This window comes from Colletotrichum paranaense (genome assembly GCF_030867605.1).
Source record: "Colletotrichum paranaense strain IMI 384185 chromosome Unknown Scaffold_7.1, whole genome shotgun sequence".
In the NCBI taxonomy this organism is placed as follows: Eukaryota; Fungi; Ascomycota; class Sordariomycetes; order Glomerellales; family Glomerellaceae; genus Colletotrichum; species Colletotrichum paranaense.
The window spans coordinates 147,151-164,012 of NW_026848965.1; the positions used below are offsets into that span (position 1 = coordinate 147,151).

The 16,862-nt window shown below is 54.1% G+C and overlaps 6 protein-coding genes across 6 annotated transcripts; 4 read left to right on the forward strand and 2 right to left on the reverse strand.

Annotated features, from left to right (window-relative positions):
• Positions 1–354: 354 nt before the first annotated feature.
• Positions 355–2,624, forward strand: CPAR01_08846 (sodium/hydrogen exchanger 3; the record flags this gene model as incomplete). The annotated part of the gene is made up of 5 exons (XM_060493113.1): positions 355–400; positions 470–499; positions 570–716; positions 773–1,432; positions 1,489–2,624. The coding sequence occupies 5 exons, from the start codon at positions 355–357 to the stop codon at positions 2,622–2,624; spliced, it is 2,019 nt and encodes a 672-aa protein (XP_060347243.1).
• Positions 2,625–3,741: 1,117 nt separating this feature from the next.
• Positions 3,742–9,253, reverse strand: CPAR01_08847 (uncharacterized protein; the record flags this gene model as incomplete). Its single annotated transcript, XM_060493114.1, has 3 exons — positions 3,742–8,869; positions 8,961–9,113; positions 9,192–9,253. 3 exons carry the CDS (start codon positions 9,251–9,253, stop codon positions 3,742–3,744), a joined length of 5,343 nt encoding a protein of 1,780 aa, XP_060347244.1.
• Positions 9,254–9,759: 506 nt separating this feature from the next.
• Positions 9,760–10,073, forward strand: CPAR01_08848 (uncharacterized protein; the record flags this gene model as incomplete). The annotated part of the gene is made up of 2 exons (XM_060493115.1): positions 9,760–9,957; positions 10,008–10,073. The coding sequence occupies 2 exons, from the start codon at positions 9,760–9,762 to the stop codon at positions 10,071–10,073; spliced, it is 264 nt and encodes an 87-aa protein (XP_060347245.1).
• A 2,351-nt stretch (positions 10,074–12,424) lies between these two features.
• CPAR01_08849 (uncharacterized protein) lies at positions 12,425–13,046 on the forward strand (the record flags this gene model as incomplete). The annotated part of the gene is made up of 3 exons (XM_060493116.1): positions 12,425–12,475; positions 12,534–12,665; positions 12,759–13,046. 3 exons carry the CDS (start codon positions 12,425–12,427, stop codon positions 13,044–13,046), a joined length of 471 nt encoding a protein of 156 aa, XP_060347246.1.
• A 1,099-nt stretch (positions 13,047–14,145) lies between these two features.
• On the forward strand, positions 14,146–14,838 carry CPAR01_08850 (uncharacterized protein; the record flags this gene model as incomplete). Its single annotated transcript, XM_060493117.1, has 1 exon — positions 14,146–14,838. The coding sequence occupies one exon, from the start codon at positions 14,146–14,148 to the stop codon at positions 14,836–14,838; it is 693 nt and encodes a 230-aa protein (XP_060347247.1).
• A 360-nt stretch (positions 14,839–15,198) lies between these two features.
• Positions 15,199–16,089, reverse strand: CPAR01_08851 (uncharacterized protein; the record flags this gene model as incomplete). Its single annotated transcript, XM_060493118.1, has 2 exons — positions 15,199–15,438; positions 15,541–16,089. 2 exons carry the CDS (start codon positions 16,087–16,089, stop codon positions 15,199–15,201), a joined length of 789 nt encoding a protein of 262 aa, XP_060347248.1.
• Between the last annotated feature and the right edge of the window lie 773 nt (positions 16,090–16,862).

Genomic DNA, 16,862 nt, shown 5'->3' on the forward strand with positions numbered 1-16,862 from the left:
CTGGCTCCCGTCCCGTCCTGCTTGTCGACCTGCGCTGCATCTGTCTGTACCTCTAGTGGACACCTCTACGAACCTTACATCAGAACTGGCCTTTTGCTAAAGTCTGTCTGTCCTTCGACCGCATTGGCATTCAAACTTGGCGACATCTCGAAAAGAGCTATCGACCCAGAGACTCTCGTCGTCAGCTCACAACCCTGCGGCGTACGACGACGAGCTGCTCTGTTGATGATCGCCATCCGCCCATCTCGGAGCTCACCCGCGAGCCGCCGGTCCCCCAGCTTTCCTCTCGACTCTGGATCCTACTCCGTCACCAACCCATAAACAACCACATCGTCGCGAAACCGCCATTACGATATGATATCCGCGACGGATGTTGCGGGAACGGCCTTGCGCCTTGTCCGTATGTTGCATGTTGACACTCTGCCTCTCGCAGGCCTCAAGGCTGCGTAAGCTGACTTTGTTTTGCCAGAACGTGCCGCCGAAGAGGGCGACCCTGAAGGTAAGCTATCAACCAGATCCCCTTCAGCCCTTGCGCTCCCGACCATTGCGACTGACCGCAAGTCATCCAGGCTCCGATGGCTCACAGAAGGAGATCTTCGCCGCATGGGCGCTATTCATTTCCATCATGCTACTCATTACAGCCTTCTTGACGAGCTACTTCCTCCAAGAGAGGAAGATTGAGGCCGTCCACGAGACGGTCATCTCCATCTTTGCAGGTTCGTCCCCGTCGCCTATCAAATTAGTACGCGATGGCTTCTAACGCATGCCGTAGGAATGACTGTGGGACTGCTCTTGCTCGTGACCTCTGGCGATTCGATCCGAAACCTCATTAGCTTCGACTACCAGATCTTCTTCAACCTACTACTACCACCGATCATCCTTGCTTCCGGTTACGAGTTACACCAGGCCAATTTCTTTAGGAATATGGGCACCATCCTGACGTTCGCTTTTGCCGGAACCTTTCTGTCAGCTGTCGTCATCGGCCTCATTCTATGGCTCTATGCATTGACAGGAGTCGAGTCCATAAGCATGTCCTTCGTCGACGCCATCTCTGTGGGCGCGACCCTGTCGGCCACCGATCCTGTCACTATCTTGGCCATCTTCAACTCATACAAGGTGGACCCCAAGTTGTATACCATCATCTTTGGCGAATCGATCCTCAACGACGCCATTGCTATTGTTATTTTCGAGACGGCGCAAAAGTACAAGAAGGGCGATGCCTCCAAGCTCGGCGTTTTGAGCTTCTTCGAGGGTATCGGCATCTTCTTGATCGTCTTCTTTGGAAGTTTGTTGATTGGTGTGCTCGTTGGAGTTATGACGGCATTGCTTTTGAAACTCACCTACATTCGACGATACCCCAAGAACGAGAGTTGTCTAGTTGTGTTGATCGCGTATGCTACCTACTTCTTCTCGCATGGCATCCACATGTCTGGTAAGATCCTCAATAGTTCCCTGCCTTGCATCAACATATTGCTAACAACATCCAAGGCATTGTCTCATTGCTATTCTGCGGTATAACGCTGAAACATTACGCTTATTTCAACATGTCTCGTCGGACCCAGCTTACGACCAAGTTCATCTTCCAGATCCTTGCGCAGCTGTCAGAGAACTTCATCTTCATTTACCTCGGTCTAGCGCTGTTCACAGATAATGCGCTGCAGTTCCGACCGCTGCTGATCATAATTACTGTTTGCGCTGTTTGCGCTGCTCGCTGGGTAGCGGTATTCCCCTTGTCTCGCCTCATCAACTGGGTCATTCGCTACAGGGCTCGCCGAAGGGGCGGAGGAGAGGTGAGCGATGAGTTGCCCTACAACTATCAGGCGATGCTTTTCTGGGCTGGTTTGCGTGGGGCTGTCGGGGTCGCTCTTGCTGCACTTCTCACTGGCGAAAACTCTTACGCGCTCAAAGCCACCGTCCTGGTGGTTGTGGTGCTAACGGTCATCATCTTTGGCGGTACGACGGCGCGTATGCTGGAGATCCAAGGAATCCGCACTGGGGTCGTCGATGAGATTGACAGTGACGACGAATTCGATATCGAGTCGTTTAACGGCGGACAATATGTCAAGCGCAATAGCACCGGCATCGGATATAATCCTAGGCGGAACGGCAGCCTGTCGCTGGACAACATTTCCTCGCGCAACGGCGCTCGGCCAACGGTGGGATCCGAACGCAGCAGCTATGTCTCGGGCTCGCACTCGCCGAACCCGGTCAAGAGACAATCGAGTCTCAGTCGCAAGAATTCTGAGATCGAGAGGTCTGATCTGCTGGGACGGAGCGGCAACACGACGGACTCGGACCTAGGAAGCGATATCGACACGTCGGACCTCCCGCCCCCAGCCCGTCGGGACCCGCGTCGTACAAGCCCAATGGTCACGCCTGGAGCCTCGCAGGCGACCGGATCTTCTGCCGGTGGTCTCCTCGCGCAGACCGAGCCTGCCGCCGGAACTTCGGTGGCGCCTCACCACGTTTCAGCGACGACTGCCATCAGACAGCTCTTCAGCCACGGGGCCGAGGACGCGGCGGGTCTGTTCAGGCAGCTGGACGAGGATTACATCAAGCCGACGTTACTGCTTGACGGCAACACCCGCGGCAACGGCTCTGGCTCCGGGCCGGGTGCGGTCTAGGACTAGTGGTTTGTCGGTTAATGGCGTGTGGCTTTCGTTTCCATGGTCATTTCTTTCTCTGTATATGTCATCAAGGGAAGGAAAGGGCGGGCTTCCTGGGTTTTATTTTTCCTGTTGCTTTTAGACACGTGGTCATGTATCGCACGCACGCACGCACTCCGAGGCGATGCCAGGAAGTGTAAAGTCGCATTCAAACGGGCGTTTTGGGCGCATAATTTTATAGAGAGCTTGGCCGCAGGTAGCCTGCGGCCATGAGAGAATTTCAGCTGGCAAAACTTTGATGAAAAAAGTGAAAATTTACTTGTATATATTGTCAATGTGAAATAGGTGACGGCTGCACTTGAGTCACAATCCATAGTATCTTACACGAACAGGGTATGAAGTGGAGGTATCTTTGTTAAAACTTTCTTAATTCTTTCATTTGCATCTTGTGCCTTTTTTCGTCGGCAGCCGAATGCTCGCTCCCTTTTTCCCCATCTCTAGAAAAAGCAAAAGGTAAGATGAGTCCTCGTCCCATCATCCCCTCGGCTGCTGCAGCCGCCGCCGCCGCCACCTCTCTTTTCTCTCGTCTTCGGCATTACAAAGTGGTTATATACAACCTAGTTTTCCGTACCAAGTTGCTTTCGTTCTCATCTTTGGGTTAAGGGGGGAAAAGGAAGAAGAACCAAGCCGAGAATCTCTCACAATTGTGGGATGGTGTGTTCTCTTTCTATGTACAAGGTGTTGTTTTTTTTTCGTCTGCTCGCAAAAAAAAACGCTCGCTTTGGCCCCCTCTCGTGTTCCCCGCCCAACCCTCGTCTAATCAGTAACGCCGTCGTCTACTCATAGCGAGAAACAGGTAAGAAAGAGATGAAAACGAACCCACAGTTCCCAAAGAAACTAAGGGGGCCAGCGAGCGGTGCGACGACTACGCAGGATGTGTGTGCCCTTCTTCTCCCACGGGCAAGTCCATCCGCGACCTCCGCGACGCCTCCTTTGGCATGGTGGTTCAATGCCTGTCCTCCCGCCACGTCCTTGGCGGTTGGTATTCCTACTCTCGATAGACCTTCATGTCGTTGTTCGCATAGTGATTTTGATGCCGTTCATGTAACCGTGAACGCGCCCCCTTGGTACCCATTCATGGCGCGGGCGTAGCAGATGGTGTAGCGCTTCCACTGGCTTGGCGCTGTTGCTGAGCTTGCTGGGCTTGCTGAGCCTGTTGCTGTTGAGCTTGCTGAGCCTGCGGCTGTTGGGTCTGCTGGGCTTGCTGCTGAGCCTGCTGCTGTGCCTGCTGCTGGGCTTGTTGCTGAACTTGCTGATGAGCCTTCTGTTGTGTCTGCTGTTGAGCCTGTTGAGCCTGCTGGGAGGGCTGAGGCGGCTGAGGCGGCTGAGCCTGCTGGGTAACCTGCGGTGATTTCTGTGCCTGATGAAGCTGTTGGGCCTGCTGAACCTGAGGGGATGGCTGTGGCTTTGGTGCCTGCTGGACCTGGGGTGATTGTTGCACCCTTTGAGCCTGCTGGACCTGCGGCGACTGCTGCGCTCTTTGAGCCTGCTGAACTTGCGGCGATTGCTGCGCCTTCTGGGCCTGTTGGACCTGTGGCGACTGTCGGGCCTGTTGCTGTGGCTGCTGTTGCTTCTGAGCTTGCTGCGCAAGTTGAGCCTGCTGGGCCTTTTGAGCTTGCTGTAGCTTCTGGGCCTGGAGCAACTGTGCGGCGTGGAGAGCCTGAGCCGATTGAGCTGACTGGGGCCGTTGAATCTGCTGGGCCTGCTGCGGCGTGTGAGCCTGCTTTGGAACCTGCTGAGCCTGCTGAGGCTGCGGCGTGTGCTGAGGCTGTGCGGATTGAGGCCGCGCTTGATGCTGCTGGTGTTGAGTATGCTGAGGCTGCACATGTTGCTGTTGACCATTCTGCTGCTGATGATGTTGCTGTGCCTGTTGCTGGCCATGGTGCTGTTGGTGAGCTTGCTGGTGTTGCCCATTCTGAGCCTGACCATTCTGTGCCGCTGCCGCCGCTTGTTGCTGTTGCTGCTGCTGTCTTAGAAGAGCAGCATACTGATGCGGGCTGGTCGTGGCAGCGATGCCGTTGGCAATACCCGGAGACGAAGCGCCTCCACCGCCAGCAGCCGCATTCATGGCATTTTGCGACATGGTCGTCCTTTGATGAATCATCAGGCGAGTAAGGTGTTCTGTAGCATGTTGTCGCACGAGCTCAGGTGTCCAGGTCGGGTTCTTGAGCCGATATTGGTTTTCCAGGTTGCTAAGCTGTTGCTGAATGCCCGGCGGCACTTGTGTGAGGGGGCGAGGTGAGCCCGAAGTGCCGTTGGGCATATGGAGACCACCAGCAGGAGACGTAGCCACCCCGCCACCATTAGCAGCGTTGAATGCCATCATGGCTTGGGCATTGGCCTGAGCATTGGCAATGAAGCTCTGCTGGTTCACACCATTGACGCCATTGACGCCGTTGACGCCGTTGGCGCCGTGGACGCCATTAACTGACGCGGGCCGCATGTTTGGCGGAGAGTGAGACTGAGACGCATGAGACGTCGGTGTTCCCTGGTGCATTTGCTGTTGTTGCTGCTGCTGCTGAGACGGTTGCTGTTGCTGTTGCTGCTGTTGGGCCTGCTGGTGTTGCGGCTGCGGCTGCTGTTGATGGACCTGTTGCTGGACTTGCTGTTGAGCTTGTTGTAGCTGAACAGCCTGTCGCTGCTGCTCTGAGATACGCCGCGCTTGCATCATGAGATTAACATCAGGCTGAGGGTTGGGCATCGGCATCCTATGCTGAGCTTGCAGAGCCGCCTGCATCTGAGCCGTCTGCGCCCCGTTCATTGGCATGGGAGGCACAAGGCCACTTATCTGAGCAGGAACCCCGCCCATATTGGCGGTCGGAGCCTGCATGGGCATGCGACCTCGGCCTGCTTGGCCCGGAACAGCGAGCTGATTAGGCATATTGGGACGAGCCATGTTGCCGTTGACTTGACCCGCGACGCCTGCCGGTACTTGGCCTGCGGCGGGTGTCGTAGCGATCTGGGCGGCAACCTGACCTCGTTGTTGCATGGTGATGCGTCTCTGAGCCTCCTGGCGCTGATGGAACTGGGCCACCTTCTCGGCAAGTTGCTGGTCGCGCTCCCACCTCATCAAGCTGTAATCCCTAGGTGTCTTGGTGGGTCCTCTGGGTTGCGCGGCCTCGTTCGCCTTTCGCATGGCTGCCATCTGGGTGGCATGTTGCTGCTTCTGGGCCGCAGTCTCGCGCTTCTTGGCCAGCTTCCTCATAGCATCAATCAGCGTAAGATGCTTCTGGTTGCGTCGTCGCTCAACCCTGAGCGGCGTTGACGGTCTGCGTCTTGCGACCGGCGTTGTCGGCGCCGCCGCCTGGCCGGCAGCTTGTTGCTGCGCGATCTGGTTCTGCTGCAAGATGACACGGTTGGCAGCATCAATCCTATTCTGGTACGCCTTGAAGTACTGCGTTTTCTGCATGTCCGTCGGAAGGCCTTCCAGGTTGATCCAACGCTCGAAGCACTCCCAAGGCGTTCTCCGCTCAGCTCCGGATGTGAACACGGATCTAGGCGTGAGAAGGCTGGAAATGAGCGACCAGTTGTATGAGTACTCGCGAACCAGGCTTCGCAGCTCGTCATCCTCTGCCAAAGTCCATTGCGAGGGGCTGCGGCATTCGTAAAAGCTTTGCATGGGCATCTGGTATTCCGCCGGCGGGCGGAACTGATGGCCGGCGTGGAGACGGTCTCTGATGGGCTTCATTTCGGGGTTGAATAGGGCCACATTAGCATTCTGCGGTGGCAACTTCATCCTCTTTGCGGGCTGAGATCCGAACACGACCTTTTCGTCATCATCCTCCTCCTCCTCTTCATACTGGTATCGACTCCTTTTTCTCGGGGGTCCGTCCGAAGAAAGCTTCATCTCGCCTTCCACGTACTTGCTCAGAGGAAGAGCAGGGCGACGCCAGTGCGCATCGGGGTCGAATTCGGGAACAGTGAAATCAAACGCCGGGATCTTGAGTGGTGTTCCGTACATCGGAAGCTCCTGAAGCAGCTGGTCTGCGGTCGGTGAACTTCGAAGCTCAAAAACAACGTCGTCATCTTCCAGAGCAAAGATCGCAGACGGGGCTACAGTCTCAAGAATCTCCTCCCGTAGCTCTTCGATGTGTTCGGGTGAATCCAGGTCACCTGAAGGTACCAGCTCGGGAGTTGCGTGTGCATCGATCACATCCAACGAGATGTCGGCCATGGATGTATCGCCTTCAGTCTCAGGCTGGACTGGCTGCTCCTTGGGCGGAATGTACGCGGGCACTTGGAGCTCCTTGCGTTCTTCCTCACTTGAAGCAACCCATTCGGCGCAGGCGTGCGCGAGATTCCGAGCAGCAGCAAGTTTCCATTTCTTTTCTTCCCGGAAATCCGTTCTCATCCATTTCATCTCTTGAAGCAGCACATCCAAATGAGATTCCGGGCGGATAGGCTCCGGACACCTCTTTGGCTGTCGCAGTGACCATTTGTCATGCTGCTGCAGGTGATACACACGACGAAGCACTCGACATGCCTGATTGTCTTGTATGGCGACGTAGGCATCTGGGGTGGAAACCGTTTTGTGAGACTGGTTGAGGATGACCTCTATCGGCTTCATCCACTTTGATGTTTGCGTAAAACCTTGCACAAAGAGTGGTGTAAAATAGTCGTCTGTCGGCAGAAAACTTTGCTTCTGCTGGCTAGGCACCAAAGACTTGTCTGCTGATCGTTTGGTCTGCTTACCAAACACGACTTCAGAAGGCTTGTTTCTTGCCTTTTCCTTGTCCTTCTTTTTGTTGGCAAATGTCTTTGGCCTCGAAGGCGGAGACTGAGGCGTGGAGGTGAGAGGTGTGAGTTGGCTTGCTGGCATTTTGGCAGTCACTTGAGTCTCTGGGCTTGTTCCTCCTAATATTTCGGCCACCGACTTCTGTCGAATCGTGCCAGAAGCTGTTCGAGTGACCGCTCGCTCTGGATCCTGCGGCGTCTGTGGAGACTGGTTTGAAGCTTGAGGAGTCTGTGCCTCTGTATGACTGGGCCCAACAGGTGCCTCTTGTACCTCGACGGAAGGTTTTCCCCCAGACTGGTCCAGGGCTGGTTGATCCACATCCATCTTCTCAGGAGCCTGAGACTCCTGGCTGTCCGGAATTTCCTTGGCCAACGGGTCCGTAGGCGGCTCGGCGGTGGGAGCAGCAGTCTGGGCCGCGCTTGGTGTAGTGACCTTTGCGGTGGTGGGCTCTGTAGTGTTCAGTTCAACCGCAGGTGGAGCGGGTAGCACAGGTGTCGTGGGAGACGAAGCTTTCTTCGCGGGTGTTTCGATCACAGGCGGTGTTGGCTTAGAGCCCATCGCCATAGACTCCTGCAGAAGCTGCGCTTCGGGCCCATCTGGTATTCTGCCGTTGAGCGAATCCTCATCAGGGGAAGCACCGCTTTCGGTTCCCTTGGCCTCCTCTGCACTATCTGCTGTCGCCCCCTCATTAGATGTCGCCTGCCGTTCCACATACTGAGGACCTTCATTTTCGGGGCTCGTATCAGTCGAAACATCATGCACAGCGGGAGTCGCGGCCGTTTGCGTCGTTGAGCCTGGCGATGAAGCTCCGTCGACTACCTTTGCTGAGTCGGATGGAGGTTTGGAAGCTACAGGGGTCGTATCCTCGGCCTTCTTCAAGTCTGGACGAGCGGGAAGCTGGGCGACGGGTGGCTTCACAGCGGATTGCGTAGGCGCATCATTTGGCGCATCGCCCTTTCGTGGTTCGGTCTTCTTCGGGATGCCATTCGGGTTTTCTCGCAGGGGTGTTGGGGCGGGCTTTTCGACAAGTGCAGCACCTGTTGTCTCAGTAGCATCTTGTCGCGATGCGTGCAAAGGATTCTTCGTGGGCACGACTACAGGTGATGGCGGCGGCGGACCTGAGGCAGCCAACGTGGGCGGCTTGGAAGCATCGGGTCGATTCGGCGTCGCCGCAGCAGGCACAGGCGTCGGGGGCTTTGGTGGAAGTGAGGGCGGAAGGGTAAAGGTCGCAGGCGTTCGAGGTGAAGATGCAGCGCCATTCGGATCGCTAGATGCAGCTGCAGCCGGCTTTGGCGACGGCGCAGGAGCGCTCTTCGTTTGGGGCTCGGGGAGGGAAGCGTCTTGCTTTGCGGGAGGAGCAGGCGCTGGCTCGGGTGCAAAGAGGCCAGAGTTATCGAGGGACTGTCTTAGGACATCGTAGCGCAGTTGAGGCCGAGCAGGAAGATTCGCTTCATTGAGCTTTCGTCCTCTGTAAGTCGTGTAAGCGGCGAGCGGCAACAACCAGAGCCATACGCGACCAAAAATATTCAAAAAAGCGCGAGAAGAACAGGAAAACGTACTGTGAGATATCGCAGCCTTGCAAGAACTGGATTTCGGCTGCGGTGGCTGGCGGCGCGTCGGGATTCGCGAAGTCGTTTGTGGGGAGTGCATCGCCCTCGGTCGCGACAGCGAAGAGCTGACGGAGCTTCCGCTTCCTCGACGTTACAATTGAACTAAAAAATGTCAACACGCCGAAAATTATATCGTTGGAATCGCACAATTAAGCTCTACCGATCGATGCAGTAACTGACCTAAATTCATCGCGTTTGGATCGCAAAAGCCTGGAGCGGTCGGCAGGCCCGACCTCAGTCATGTCATGAGCTGCCGCGACATCCGTTTTGGGCAAAAACGGGATGTCGACAATGATTTCCTCGCGTTGGGGAGATGAAATCGACGATCAAAAGTGATGAAAGTGGTGGTGGTGCGTGGTGGCAATTGATCGCGATTGAATTCCGTCGTGGATGGTCGACCAGAAAATTGTCGGTCTACGGGCGCCGCTGGACGGGTGGTGATTCTGGAAGTCACAGGCTGATGGGCAGTTGCTAGATTGGGGGGGTTGATAGACACCCCGGGAAAAATTATTTGTTATCGGAGAATCTGGACACTGTGCCTGGGAGGAGGCCATGGATCCGTCTTTAACAGAAAGCCGAGGGGAATGGGTGGTGCGAAGATGAAAGACCGGGGGAGGCAAAAAGGAGATGGTACAGTGCGGTAATCTCTCACGCCAGATAGTCTCTCCAATGGGGACGCCTAGACCGGACCCTCCAACTTTTTGCGGCGCACTCAGGCTACGCAGCAACGCTTCCTTGCAGCAGTTTGATGGACGTGTCTGCCCATCGGGTCTGTCTGTTGGGGGTAACTTGGAGACCTGGGGACGACCTGAAGTGTTCAGTGCTTTTTTTTTTTTTTCCTTTTCTAGCGCCGGTGCATTGCACCCGCCCTTTGCCCGTCCGCACATCAAAAGATGATGAGGTCTTTCAATGTCGCTGGGGACAGGTGTCTCTCTCGCTCTCATACGTTAGGACCTAAGGTGGTGAGTGGCTGCATAAGTGATAAGGCGCTTGTAAGTAAGTACCTTCGAGTCTCAAAAACTTCCCCAGGCTCCCTCCCACCCATTCTGCTGCAATACCTAGCAATATGCACATTGGATTGCCGCTGGTTGAAATCAGAACCAGATGGAACACCGCTGAACAGGCCAAAGTGTGCTGCTACCAGTTAAGTCTGCTCTGCCGCTGCTGGCTGGCGACATATTCCGCTCGATGAATCAGTCAGTGAGTGAGTGTGTGCATATTCTTGACGCCATGCTGTTTTCGTCTAGACCAACCCAAATTCTCCCACGTTGTGTGTGGTCCGTCTGGCATCCAATCTCATCAGCATCCCTGCTGTGGTCACATTCCACCGGCGCAAGCGTCTTGCGCTTGCTGTTTGCTTGGATGCTGGAAGTCCCAGAAACCCAGGATGCCCGGGCTTGGACTCTTGGAGCTTTATTTTTTCTCTCTTCTGCCATCGCCTCTTACCTGGTCGCAGGCATGAAGAGCCCACTCTTGATGTTTCCAGCCTCGGGGCCCTTGCCTGCGAGGCTCGCTTCCAGCAATGCGACTTTCTTTGCTGGAAAGCTGTCGGGCTGGGTAGTGGTGGAAGATTTCGTTTTTTCTGCCTTTGGGAGATCGTCATCGCTGTCGATCGCAGCACCAACAGGCCGTGAGAAGACGCCGGCGCAGTGTAAATGATGACAATTCTCATCTTCCAACCTCACTTGAGGACCATAGAGATGAACACCCTATCGCACCTGGCCCTTAATGAGACGAAATTTTCGACTCCAGAATCACTTGATTCGATGAACGTTGGCGAGCAAAGCAACTTTCTGATGACCGTTGCCCGACAATCTTGAAGTCGGGCAACCAGGATAAGACCTGGAGCATGAGTCGGGGCCCATGGACGCTTTGTGAGTGCTCGTCCCAAAAACTCCAAAGCCCAGCGCACACCCGAATTCAATAGTCTCGTCGCGGAGTCGCGGGGCAAGCTCTGCTAAAAAAGGTTCGTGAGTTTCGAGTCAGTCGCATACCTCCGAGTTGCCGCGCTGGAAGAGGAAAAGTCAGCAACTTGAAAAGGTTCTCTCATTCGGGAACGTACAATTCATGTTTGTTAGTCGTTCGTGTGCCACAAAGTGCCTCTCATAAGACAGTCAACTGATACTCATCCTGCACTCCATCGAACTGCTTGGCTCGTTGAATGCGACATGCTTTGGGTATGGCGCTCGTGCACTCTCAGTAAGACCTTCACACTCATTGTTCGTCGATGAGTGACTTATCATCAGTTCAGTGCAGCCATCGAGCGCAGGGTGTATCTGGTGATATTGAGAAGGTATTCAAATGAGCAGGTACTCATGCTCTTTGAGAGGCTTCTCATAAAAAGTGATTGCCGTGAGTCTGGCGAACACTCTGGGTGAGAGGCTCATCTCATAGGCTGCCAAAGATTCGATTGTGAGAGGGCGTAGTTGATCCGTTCCGGAAGGTTGAATTTGCAGGTTCCAGATTGTGCGTCTGCCAAGACATCGCATTCTCTCAGAAGAACACTCTGAAAAGAGAAACGAAACGGACGTCGGTAGCTTGTTTGAGCTTCCCCCGCAGGTATCGGAAACAACACACAGAGAGAAATAATCAAAGAGAGAGATTCAACGACAATGAGTTAAGCGATGTTTATTCCTTATCACGTTGAACATGGAGGCTGAAATCAAAACATGTGTGGGCGCACCAAATCACCCAAACACACAGCCCGGTGAAAAGAAATCCGCAGTGGGAAGTTTTGTGTCTGGTTTGCTTGATGCTATTCCGTCCCCCCAGCGGCCCAATGACAGGCCCGGCTTTTTTGTTTCTTACACAACGTTAAATCCTGCAAAGTTATGCAAGAAAACAGCATCGGATTGGTCGGTGCCTTTGGAATGCCGGTTCGGGTGACATCACGATTCCCACTCCACGAGTTCGCCCTTGCCTTTCAACAGGGGTAGAGGGGGGAAATTGTAGCTGGCCAATCGAATGTTGCAGTCCCCGTTCGATGATGCGAATTATTGTTGTAACTCTGTCATCACCACTCGGCCAAACCAGGTCCCAATGTGGGCAGCGTTCCCGCGGCCCCAGTCTCTTGTCAACTAAGTGCGGGAAGACTAGGTATTGTGCGTAGCTCTCACAGGTAGCTGTCCCTTTAGGCTCCCATACTAACCGTGCCGTGCTGGTTTCCCAACTCGGAGCAACCCGTGCGACCGGACTGCCTCGGCGCAACCCCCTCCTCCCCGAGTTCGTGTCTCTCTTTAGGTGTCCCGTCGGGCTCTAACTCGCGCCGTCCTTCCGATCTTGAAAGGGTCAACTCCGTGCCTTAGTGTAGTCATACAACTACCCTCCGTGCCTCCTCACCGTCCAAGTGAAAACATTGTGTGAACCAACTCATCCAACATCGCTCAACGTGACATTCAAACACCGCCGCCAACATGTCTTTCTTCGGTCTGGACCTCGCCCAAAAGGGGCTCTCCCTTTACACTGTCAGTAAAGTATCCATAAGCGATGTAGCTTGACCACCAGGCTAAACCTCGCGTCCAGATTCCGGCCGCCTTTATCATGGCGATGCTGCCCAATGTCTACGCCGTCTCCGGAGCAGGAGCACACTACGACCTCTGCAACCCGAGAAAGCTCCAAACTAGTGTCGTGGCCGATGACAAGCTGGACAAGATTGTAAGAACAGCAACCCTTCCTTTCAGAGGGAACCTTGCCCTCCTCCCCAGATACCGTAGCCCATCATCTTACACGAGGCTGCGAAATCTCTAGGCCAAAGCCCGCATTCTCCGCGCCAAGGCCGCATCGGAGAACGCCTTTGAGACGCTCGGCTTCTACTCTGCCGCCGTGGTCGCCGCCAACTTCGCCAGGGTAGACACCGAGACCGTTAACGTCTTGACACTGGGCTACATCGCCTCCAGGGCCCTGTACAACATCATCTACGTCCGCCTGCAGGACAATCGTAGCTTCGGCCCCCTGCGAAGTCTCGCTTGGCTTGCCAGCATCGCCATCACCGTTACGTTGTATGCTAAGGCAGCTACGCAGTTGGCGTCTTCCTAAGCCGGGCTATTTGATGTCAATAGCTCTCAGCGGCGCATGGTACAACCTTTGCCGCGTTTAATGAAACTTTTCTCTTCGCCAATTCAAGCAGCTTCACCAGTGTCATACGTTGCATGTTCACGTGCAGTAAAATGTTATTTGTATGAGCCTGTCCTTAATCAGCGTCAATGTTGCATAATGAAAAGCGGGAAGCAAACGGCCTTTGGCGGGCGCACAAAGCTTGTTCTTCAAGTTGACGGGCTTCTTTCGGGACGCACGATCCAGCGCCATCGTCGTACATGGTCAGAGACAGCAGTAAGCCACCTGTGAAAGTGACAGACATCGTAACGATGTCCATCCGGAAGGGAAATGGTTCAGTTCATTCTGAGCTCGTACGAAGCTAGCATGACTAGAAAACGTGGGTTGAGGTCACCTTACACCAATCCCATAGTGGAACGATTCTGGAAAGCCTCATCGTCAGCCCTAACATTTCAAAGCTAAGCTTCTTTGAACTTCAGAATGTTGGTCCAACAGTGGCGGAAGTATCACAATTCCGTATCACAGCCTCCCGTCTCGTGAGACGGCACTCTCACGGCAGAATCGGTCTCAGAATGGGCTCCTTCTGCTCTACATAACTCAACTACTCCTTCCGTGAGAAAATACTGCATCTAAGATAGAAGAACGAGGCAACTGCGAAGCTCATTCATGAGTCTGAAACTGCCTTATCAACTCAACTTCTTTCCGTTTCAACACACTTACACCTGCAGTGTTCTTTTCTTCAATAGTAGACATTTTGATTCGATTTCAGCAGGAGGTTAAAGACCTTGCGCTGCGCTGACTTTGTCGTTTGAACCCTGTTTCACACCACCATCACCAGCGTCTTTTCCGATCCTTCTGCGGCAATCAACTCGCGATATTTCAACTTCACTCTTTTCGGCCATTCTTTCATCATAGATCAAGTCTCAGCTTAGAAAGACGAGTCGAATTGTCATTCTCTACACTTCGTTCCTTCTCGGTAAGCCCCGGGTGAAAGTACAAAAGCCAGCTCTAGACGCAACACACACCAACCAAACATCTAGCCTTCTTCACCAAGTTCAAAGCAGCCGCTTCAATATTCACGATGCGTGACTTTGTCATATTCCTCGCCGTTTCCACGGTGCTCTTGCTGGCCGGCGCCGGTCTTGTAGCTGGCATCCACGACAATTACGTTGCCAGTCACGCTACTTCTACTCAGTCTATCGCCACACCCCAGACCGACTTCATAACTCTCACTGGAACCGCTTCCAGGGCCACTCATTTGAGATCCTTGTTGCCCCAAGGCACCCTCGTCGTCTCCCCCATCAAGGACAACGTCAGAGCAGACTCCGTCCCCGCGAGTTCGGCAATCCCTACTACCACTATTGATTGCAACCATGAATGGTGTCAGGATAGCACCTCTCTTTGCGCCTACTGGGCTGGTATCACGGGCTGGGATCCTACTGAAGGCCCGATTCCTGGCGAGACCGTTACCTCCATTGGCAAGTGCAGCATCGTTCCTACCCAGGCTGGAAATCGAAAGCGCGATACTATCAACAAGATTCTCATCACCTTGGCGCCTACTCCCTCGGTCAACTGCGAGTACAAGTATTGTGACAGCAACACCCAGTATTGCATGTACTGGGCTGGTGTCACTGGCTACGACCCTTCTCTCGGTCCCATTCCTGGCATGACACGTACCTCTCTCGGAGCCTGCCAGGCGCCTCCTACAGCTGTTGACAACGACACTACCGTGCCGACAACTATGGTGACGAAGACGTGCAAGAGTTCTTACTGAAGGCAAGAAGTCAACAGCGACGACTTTGACACGTTCTAAACTCCACGGGTACACGAGACAGTTAGTCTAGAAACATAGGTGGGCGGATGTTTTGGCGGGAGAAGCTACGAAGAAGCAGATCTCAAATTGGTTTCTAGAAAGAAGATTGCCATGGAAACCAAAGAATACTGGTTTTTCAACCTTATATGCGTGAACGTGAACGAGTGATATGTACTGAAGAATGGGTGAAGTGTATACGATGTTGCCGTCTTGTCTGACCTCCCCTTGAGCCTGACCCTACTCCTACTCCCTTGATGAGATGAAATTTCTCTCAGGCGGCTGCTCAGATCCGTGTCAATTTCACTCAACTCACAAGGTTTCTCACACTGTAGACTCACCAGGTCCAGTAACAGAGGTCGTGATAGCGGTGTCCTCCACATAGACGCCAGAGAAGTAGAAATCTTCATTGGTGTCGGCGTATCCATCACGGGGAAGCTCGAGAACGCCCAGATGCCAGTCCGCGCCGTTGGACGACGTCGAGGCCGAGACGGGAGCCACGACCTGCTGCAGAGGGGCACTGCCCTCAGAGTGCCAGAAGCCGACGCTTCCGCTGGAGAAGTTCTATAACACATTTGTGTAAGTTCATATTTCTACTCGAGACGTGGGGACCTTTCCTCACTCCCCAATACTCAAGAAACAAAGGGGCTTAAACGTCAAACTCACAATCTCATAGGCGACATTGTGCCACACATCCGGCTTCCACTCCGTCTTCCACAAACTCTTCTGCTGCACCATGAACTGCAGGTTCGTGTTATTCGTCGCCGACTCGCCACTGATCCACCCGCTCTTGAGCTCGGTGAAGTGGCTTTCGAAAAACGCAATCTGGTGCTCGCGGAAGATGCTCGGCGCGTTGGTGTCCTTGCGGGAGATGCTGAAGTGGTACCACACCTTACCCGAGTTGATGGCGGCTTTAGTCTGCGGGATGAGCTCGGTGCGCCGCATGTTCTGCCCGTTCCAGTAGGCCGTGCTGTCGAGCGTGATCTTGACGCCTTGCTTCGACGCCGTGTCGGCCGGGTTCTTATAGGACGGCGAGAGGTTCACGTATTTGGTCACGTCGCCGGACCCGTGGATGTAGTACTGGTAGGGCCCGACTTGGTTAGACCAGGACCACTTGTTGAGGTCGGACGAGGTGTTGAAGTCGTTGAAGCGGCCGTCCCAGAGGATTTTGGCGGAGGTTAGGGGCACGAGAGTGAGGAGGGCGGTGACCTTCATCTTGGGCGGTTGGACTTGGTTGAGGGGATTTTGGAACGAGTGATGCTTGGCGGGCGATACCACAATTATCCCAAAAGTCGCCGGACAGGCTGACCACTTTTATATCATTCACAGACTGAGCCCTATACGGCAACCCGGGACGGGGGAAATATCACGACATCGAATATAGTAGGTCGGCGAACTATAGCAAACAAAGGGGGTAATGCTTCAGGCACGAATAGGTCACGAGTAATATAAACACACTCCGGACGGACCGTCTAGCCAGGGATGTTCAAGGGGGTGAAGGGGGAAGGTTATTTATCTACGTCGCATTTGTTCGGACAGCACCCTCCGATCCCATCGTATAAGCTGTAGACGTTGATTTGGGGAAATCTGAATGCACGGGAGATTTAGCCTGTATGGAGTTTAAAGCCTACGCACCCCCACACGAACATGAACATGGGACAAAAAAAGGGGATTACGTTATTCTGTGGTTAGGGCATGCTGGTCTGACGAGAAACCTTGATTGAGAAGCACTCTTTTGACGTGTCCACGGCCCATGTTGAAGCAATGTTTGCAAAGAAAAAAAGACCTGCATGATATCGTGGCGTGAAAGTCTGCAACTCCACGGGTGTAGATGACCTTGAGATTCCTAAAGTGACCACGTTTATCAAAAGCCACCATCAGCCAAGGAAAGCTTGTTCTGCATCATGTGCCGCTCGAGTCGCCTTTTGTCCCGTCGCCAAGTCTGGCGTTCGGAGGCAGGTGAGTAGGGTTGCGTCCCAAGACGCGCC